Source organism: Anolis carolinensis, chromosome 1, assembly GCF_035594765.1.
Source record: "Anolis carolinensis isolate JA03-04 chromosome 1, rAnoCar3.1.pri, whole genome shotgun sequence".
NCBI classification, from domain to species: Eukaryota; Metazoa; Chordata; class Lepidosauria; order Squamata; family Dactyloidae; genus Anolis; species Anolis carolinensis.
Genome location: NC_085841.1, coordinates 135,027,627 through 135,034,786, shown reverse-complemented (window position 1 = coordinate 135,034,786; position 7,160 = coordinate 135,027,627). Strand labels below are relative to the sequence as shown.

Here is a 7,160-nt window from a genome sequence, read left to right as displayed (position 1 = left end):
ACACAACTGAATAAAATCCCACATTATTGGCTTTGAACTGGAAGATATGGCAGTGTGGACTCAGATAACCCAGCTCAGAGCAGATATCATGGGATTTTCTGCCTTGATATTCTGGGATATAGGGCTGTGTGGAAGGGCCCTAAGCGGTTGTGCCCGGGTTTTTAAAAAGCTGTTAAGATGACCCTGCTCTTTATACTTGCCTTTCCTCTCTAAATAACTAAAGTGGAGGGCTGTTTTAGTGGCTATTAGGCTTGATCGATCCATGAAAAATTTGATTCTAAACTCGTTTCAAAACTAGAGGGGGCAGTTTTTCGTTTTTGTTGCTAATAACGAATTTGGCCCCCAAAATTTTTCGAAATTAACGAAAATTCGTTATTTTCGAAATTAATTCGTTAATGGCGGACGCGCATGCGCGGTGGCCCAAAAACAGCCCGAAGGGGGGGGGACTTAGGGGGCTCTCCCGCCCTCATTTTTTGAGTGATCTTCTTCAAACTTGGTACAGTGGTAGAACACATTTAACACTGATAGCTCACCAAAATGTGGAACGTTTCCCTTATCCTCTGATTTTTGGCAAATTTTCATAGCTTTTATAATGAACCATTTTTTAATAATTGCAGAAATCTGTTCCTGGTTTGAAAGTCTTATTTCCTGTTAAATTGGGTTGTCTTTACTGTGAAAGTCATTGCTCTACTTTAGAAACTTTGTTTTTGTGGCTGAAACTTTGTTAAATTGGTGTAGTCCCTGCATGTGTGTGTGTGTAAAGGTATCCCTTGACGTTAAGTTCAGTCATGTCTGACTCTGGGGGTTGTGCTCACCTCCATTTCTAACCCCAAGAGCCAGTGTTGTCCATAGACACCTCCAAGGTCATGTGGTCGGCATGACTACATGGAGTGCCATTACCTTCCCGCCACAGCGGTACCTATTCATCTACTCACATTGGCATGTTTTCAAGCTGCTAGGTTGGCAGAAGCTGGAGCTAACAGCGGGCGCTCACTCTGCTCCCGGGATTTGAACCTGGGACCTTTCAGTCTGCAAGTTCAGCAGCTCAATGGTCTTTGCCTTGGCTGCCTTCCAGATCAGGCTTATAACCAGCCTATTATGGGCCACAAATTAAAGAAAATTCAATCCCATTTAAGCACAACATGAACAGTTTTGATGCCAAAACCATAAACTCTGTTTATTAAACTCTACGATCCAAACTTTAGAACAACTTGCAAACAATTGAAGGTTAGACCACAGTAATAATAACCAATTCTATTCCTTTCCAAAATTTAAACATAAAATAGTATCTTTCTTTCCAATAGCATATAAACTTTTCCTTTCTTTACAAAACAAAATTCTAGACAGTAGCCATTTAGAAGATATTTCTATATTTTCCCTGCAAAGGATAGGGCTGCATCCCTCTGGAGACACACATGATAACCCGGACATGATATAAGGCACTTATATACGTTAAATAAACATGATGTCATTGCATATATAAAAGAAGCATGATATTAGGCAATTATAGTTGCAAATAATATAATTAAACATGTAAAAATTATACATCCATACATAAAAGAAACATGTAAAGTAACTGCATATATAAAACACAATATAAAATATGATATAAGGCAATTACAGATGTCAAAGGAACGTGATATTACATATGTAAAAAACATGATTATATGTATAAAAAAGCATGATACAAGGTGTCAGGATATAGGCTGCTGGGCACCAATAACCATACACTGAGGCCAGATTCTATCTAATATCTTTATTAAAGGAATATATAAAGTCAATAAAAACAAGTGTAGAATAAAGTTCAGAAGCAGACCTTTCAAATGAGGCCAAATATAGTCCAGCAGATTATTGTCCAATATGAAATATTAGAGTCCAAAGATTATAATCCAATAACCGCAACACACGCTTTGCCAAGCAAAGCGTTGGGAAAACAGAAAAAGTCTTGAATCCAATGAAGCTTGACACAAGGCTGAAAGTTACTTGGAACGTGGCTGGAGCTGTGGCTAAAGGCAAAGCAACTTGAAGCATGGAACAAGATCTGTGGTAAATCCGTGAGACGAGGACAAGGCTTGGAACTAGATTCAGGAGGCAAGGAACAGGATTCGAAGTCCACACACACATGACCTCTCTCCAGGAGCTGACGAATTGACTCCGCAAGGAATCCTTCGCGCAATTTCCCTATATTGGGTCTCGTTTCCCCAAACAACAATCACTTTCCCTAGAGAACAGGGAGCGAAGGAAACCAGCTTGCAGGTGCAAGACTCCCCGTATTTTCTCAGGGGAAATACTTCTAATCAGTGGCATATTTGGCAGCAAGGCGAGCACTACTTCTAAATTTTTCTCTCGATCCTCTATCAGTCGTGTAAGCCTGTTTTCTCCCATAAGGGGGAGAGTTCCCACCAAGGTCAGGTTTAATTGGTTCTTGGACTAGAACTTCAGGCAGCTGCCAAGGCTCTGACTCCGACCGGAAATCTGGGGAAAACTCCATATTTTCCTCCTCATCTGCCACAATACTGTCAGGAATAGGACTGCAGGGCCCATGAATCATCACACTAGGCAACTGACACATCTAAAAGAAACACAATATAATTAACCTAGGTACAACAAATGTGAAAGAAGGCAACAATATACATAAAAAAACATTTCTGGACTCACAAATGTAGTCTAAGAGAATTGGGCTTCCATTCTCCAAACCTGAAACAAAGTGGGAGGAAATGTAAAGAGTGTTAATGATGCTCGAAATCAAATGTTGTTCTTTTACAAAGTCAAACTAAAACTAAGAATAAATGCTTCGGTCTTCTCCTGATCTTCTTATCTCCTCACCTTGCGTCCAGCCGAGTTACGTCCGCACTTGCGATACAGCGACCTCTTCCCTTGGCTCAGTGGGCAGTATTTTAAAGTATGGGCCTTTTCGCCCGTGGCACCGCAGAGCGGACAGGTGTATTTGCGCAAGATGGGGCACTCCACGGTGCCGTCCATCCCCTTCAGCCGGTGGGACGAATAGACCTGCTTGGATTCCCCGTTGTGTTTGCAGAAATTGCAAATCTCCTTGTTTTGGGAAGCCTGGCCATTGGCACTACCTTTGGAGCTCTTGCTGCTGGAACTGCTTCCATTAACCCATTGTGATGCTGTTTCAAAGTTGTCCTCGTTGAGGACTAGCTGCATGTCGTACTCCATTGTGTCCAAACTCTGAGATGGAAATGGGACCTTCTTGCGTTCCGCGATGATCTCCGTAACCACTTTCGCAAGGCTCAGATAGCCCTTCCATCTGTCAAAAGGGTTCTGTGCAAGATTGCACCAAGGGGTAAAGAACGACAGCCGCGAGAGAAGACAGAGGCGGTGCATCGTGGGAAACACGTCGACCACATAGGCCGACAAGGCCCACACGTTGAAATACTAGGCGTGCCACCGTTGGCCGGCACGCTTCCCTGTGAGGAAGAAAGAGGGGCCGCCGCCCCAAAGGAGGCTTCTGTGCAAAATCGCATAAAGGGGTAAAGAACGACAGCCGGCGAGAGAAGAGAGAGGCGGTGCATCGTGGGAAACCCGACCACGTAGGCCGAGAGGCAGCAAAAAGAAAAGAAAAGAAAAGAAAAGTAAGAAAAAAGCCACAGGCGACAAGGCCCATACATTAAGCCGGGCCGGCCACTGTTTGCCGGCACGCATCCCTGAGAGAGAGAGAGAGAGAGAAAAAAAACCAGAGGACACCGCCCCAAAGGAGGCTTCTGTGCAAAATAGCATAAAGGGCTAAAGAACGACAGCCGGCGAGAGAAGAGAGAGGCGGTACATCGGGGAAACTCGGCCACGTAGGCCGAGAGGCAGCAAAGACCAAAGAAAAGACAGAAAAAGCCACCGCCAAAAAGGCCCACACTATAAAATACTAGGCCGGCCACCGTTGGCCCGCACGATTCCCAGACAGGAAGAAAGAGGGGCCGTCGCCCCAAAGGAGGCTTCGGTGCAAACTCGCATAAAGGGCTAAAGAACGACAGCCGAGAGAGAAGAGAGAGGCGGTGCATCGGGGGAAACTCGGCCACGTAGGCCGAGAGGCAGCAAAAAGAAAAGAAAAGAAAAGAAAAGAAAGAAAAAAGCCACAGGCGACAAGGCCCATACATTAAGCCGGGCCGGCCAATGTTTGCCGGCACGCATCCCTGAGAGAGAGAGAGAGAGAGAAAAAAAACCAGAGGACACCGCCCCAAAGGAGGCTTCTGTGCAAAATAGCATAAAGGGCTAAAGAACGACAGCCGGCGAGAGAAGAGAGAGGCGGTACATCGGGGAAACTCGGCCACGTAGGCCGAGAGGCAGCAAAGACCAAAGAAAAGACAGAAAAAGCCACCGCCAAAAAGGCCCACACTATAAAATACTAGGCCGGCCACCGTTGGCCCGCACGATTCCCAGACAGGAAGAAAGAGGGGCCGTCGCCCCAAAGGAGGCTTCGGTGCAAACTCGCATAAAGGGCTAAAGAACGACAGCCGAGAGAGAAGAGAGAGGCGGTGCATCGGGGGAAACTCGGCCACGTAGGCCGAGAGGCAGCAAAAAGAAAAGAAAAGAAAAGAAAAGAAAGAAAAAAGCCACAGGCGACAAGGCCCATACATTAAGCCGGGCCGGCCAATGTTTGCCGGCACGCATCCCTGAGAGAGAGAGAGAGAAAGAAAAAAAACCAGAGGACACCGCCCCAAAGGAGGCTTCTGTGCAAAATAGCATAAAGGGCTAAAGAACGACAGCCGGCGAGAGAAGAGAGAGGCGGTACATCGGGGAAACTCGGCCACGTAGGCCGAGAGGCAGCAAAGACCAAAGAAAAGACAGAAAAAGCCACCGCCAAAAAGGCCCACACTATAAAATACTAGGCCGGCCACCGTTGGCCCGCACGATTCCCAGACAGGAAGAAAGAGGGGCCGTCGCCCCAAAGGAGGCTTCGGTGCAAACTCGCATAAAGGGCTAAAGAACGACAGCCGAGAGAGAAGAGAGAGGCGGTGCATCGGGGGAAACTCGGCCACGTAGGCCGAGAGGCAGCAAAGACCAAAGAAAAGACAGAAAAAGCCACCGCCAAAAAGGCCCACACTATAAAATACTAGGCCGGCCACCGTTGGCCCGCACGATTCCCAGACAGGAAGAAAGAGGGGCCGTCGCCCCAAAGGAGGCTTCGGTGCAAACTCGCATAAAGGGGTAAAGAACGACAGCCGAGAGAGAAGAGAGAGGCGGTGCATCGTGGGAAACCCGACCACGTAGGCCGAGAGGCAGCAAAAAGAAAAGAAAAGAAAAGAAAAGAAAGAAAAAAGCCACAGGCGACAAGGCCCATACATTAAGCCGGGCCGGCCACTGTTTGCCGGCACGCATCCCTGAGAGAGAGAGAGAGAGAGAAAAAAAACCAGAGGACACCGCCCCAAAGGAGGCTTCTGTGCAAAATAGCATAAAGGGCTAAAGAACGACAGCCGGCGAGAGAAGAGAGAGGCGGTACATCGGGGAAACTCGGCCACGTAGGCCGAGAGGCAGCAAAGACCAAAGAAAAGACAGAAAAAGCCACCGCCAAAAAGGCCCACACTATAAAATACTAGGCCGGCCACCGTTGGCCGGCACGATTCCCAGACAGGAAGAAAGAGGGGCCGTCGCCCCAAAGGAGGCTTCGGTGCAAACTCGCATAAAGGGGTAAAGAACGACAGCCGAGAGAGAAGAGAGAGGCGGTGCATCGGGGAAACTCGGCCACGTAGGCCGAGAGGCAGCAAAGACCAAAGAAAAGACAGAAAAAGCCACCGCCAAAAAGGCCCACACTTTAAAATACTAGGCCGGCCACCGTTGGCCGGCACCCTTCCCAGAGAAAGAGAGAGAAGACCAAAAAAAAGGAAATGTGGGCCCAAGCCCCTCAGACCCGGGGGGCCGGCCACCGTTGGCCGGCCCCACGCCCACACGCCGCAACCCACGGGGAAGGGCAGGCTTTCTTCACGTCTGCTTGCAAAATGTGGCCCCAAGCCCCTCAGACCCGGGGGGCCGGCCACCGTTGGCCGGCCCCACGCCCACACGCCGCAACCCACGGGGAAGGGCAGGCTTTCTTCACGTCTGCTTGCAAAATGTGGGCCCAAGCCCCTCAGACCCGGGGGGCCGGCCACCGTTGGCCGGCCCCACGCCCACACGCCGCAACCCACGGGGAAGGGCAGGCTTTCTTCACGTCTGCTTGCAAAATGTGGGCCCAAGCCCATCAGACCCGGGGGGCCGGCCACCGTTGGCCGGCCCCACGCCCACACGCCGCAACCCACGGGGAAGGGCAGGCTTTCTTCACGTCTGATTGCAAAATGTGGCCCCAAGCCCCTCAGACCCGGGGGGCCGGCCACCGTTGGCCGGCCCCACGCCCACACCGCTGGACCCACAGGGGGAAGGGCATGCTTTCTTCACGTCTGCTTGCAAAATGTGGGCCCAAGCCCCTCAGACCCGGGGGGCCGGCCACCCTTGGCCGGCCCCACGCCCACACCGCTGAACCCAGAGGGGGAAGGGCATGCTTTCTTCACGTCTGCTTGCAAAATGTGGGCCCAAGCCCCTCAGACCCGGGGGGCCGGCCACCCTTGGCCGGCCCCACGCCCACACCGCTGAACCCAGAGGGGGAAGGGCATGCTTTCTTCACGTCTGCTTTCAAAACGTGGGCCCAAGCCCATCAGACCCGGGGGGCCGGCCACCGTTGGCCGGCCCCACGCCCACACCGCTGAACCCAGAGGGGGAAGGGCATGCTTTCTTCACGTCTGCTTTCAAAATGTGGGCCCAAGCCCATCAGACCCGGGGGGCCGGCCACCGTTGGCCGGCCCCACGCCCACACACCACAACCCATGACACAAAGATACACTCCATAACAGCAAACCGTCTAGCCTCTGGAAAAATCTAGCCATTTCTGTAGTCAATGATTCCATTATATTGTGATATTTTGAAGCTAAATTCATAAAGTAAGCAATAGCAACATATCATTTCAGCATATAGAACGACTTCTTATGTCTCCTTGGTTGTATAACATGCATTTATGGTGCTTTATTTGGATAATAATAACCTGATATGATGTGTTATATGCTTTTCTTCAACAAGTCCAATCCAAGAAATCTGCTTATTTCAGCAGTGGTAGGCCCGTTTGGCTTTGATCAGTGAGACTCTTCTGTGTTCATGTTGGGTCAATAAGACATAAGATA

General features: G+C 49.7%; 1 protein-coding gene across 2 annotated transcripts; it reads right to left on the bottom strand.

Moving 5' to 3' along the window:
• Window positions 1-379: 379 nt before the first annotated feature.
• LOC134299581 (nanos homolog 2-like) lies at window positions 380-5,841 on the bottom strand. 2 transcript variants are annotated; one of them, XM_062982802.1, is made up of 3 exons: window positions 2,827-5,841; window positions 2,659-2,697; window positions 381-2,572 (listed from the first exon to the last, which is right to left on the bottom strand). In XM_062982802.1, the coding sequence occupies exons 1-2, from the start codon at window positions 3,346-3,348 to the stop codon at window positions 2,668-2,670; spliced, it is 552 nt and encodes a 183-aa protein (XP_062838872.1). In that variant the 5' UTR covers window positions 3,349-5,841; the 3' UTR covers window positions 381-2,572; window positions 2,659-2,667. The 2 variants fall into 2 exon arrangements, 1 of the variants encoding a protein (XP_062838872.1); XR_010006789.1 differs by having other exon boundaries at window positions 380-2,572; window positions 2,659-5,841.
• Window positions 5,842-7,160: the final 1,319 nt, after the last annotated feature.

Excerpts from the sequence above, each read along its gene's own strand:
- LOC134299581 (XM_062982802.1), bottom strand. The coding sequence starts at position 3,348 with ATGCACCGCCTCTGTCTTCTCTCGCGGCTGTCGTTCTTTACCCCTTGG. Across the intron at positions 2,698-2,826 it reads GTAACTCGGCTGGACGCAAG|GTTTGGAGAATGGAAGCCCA; the intron begins GTGAGGAGATAA and ends ACTTTGTTTCAG.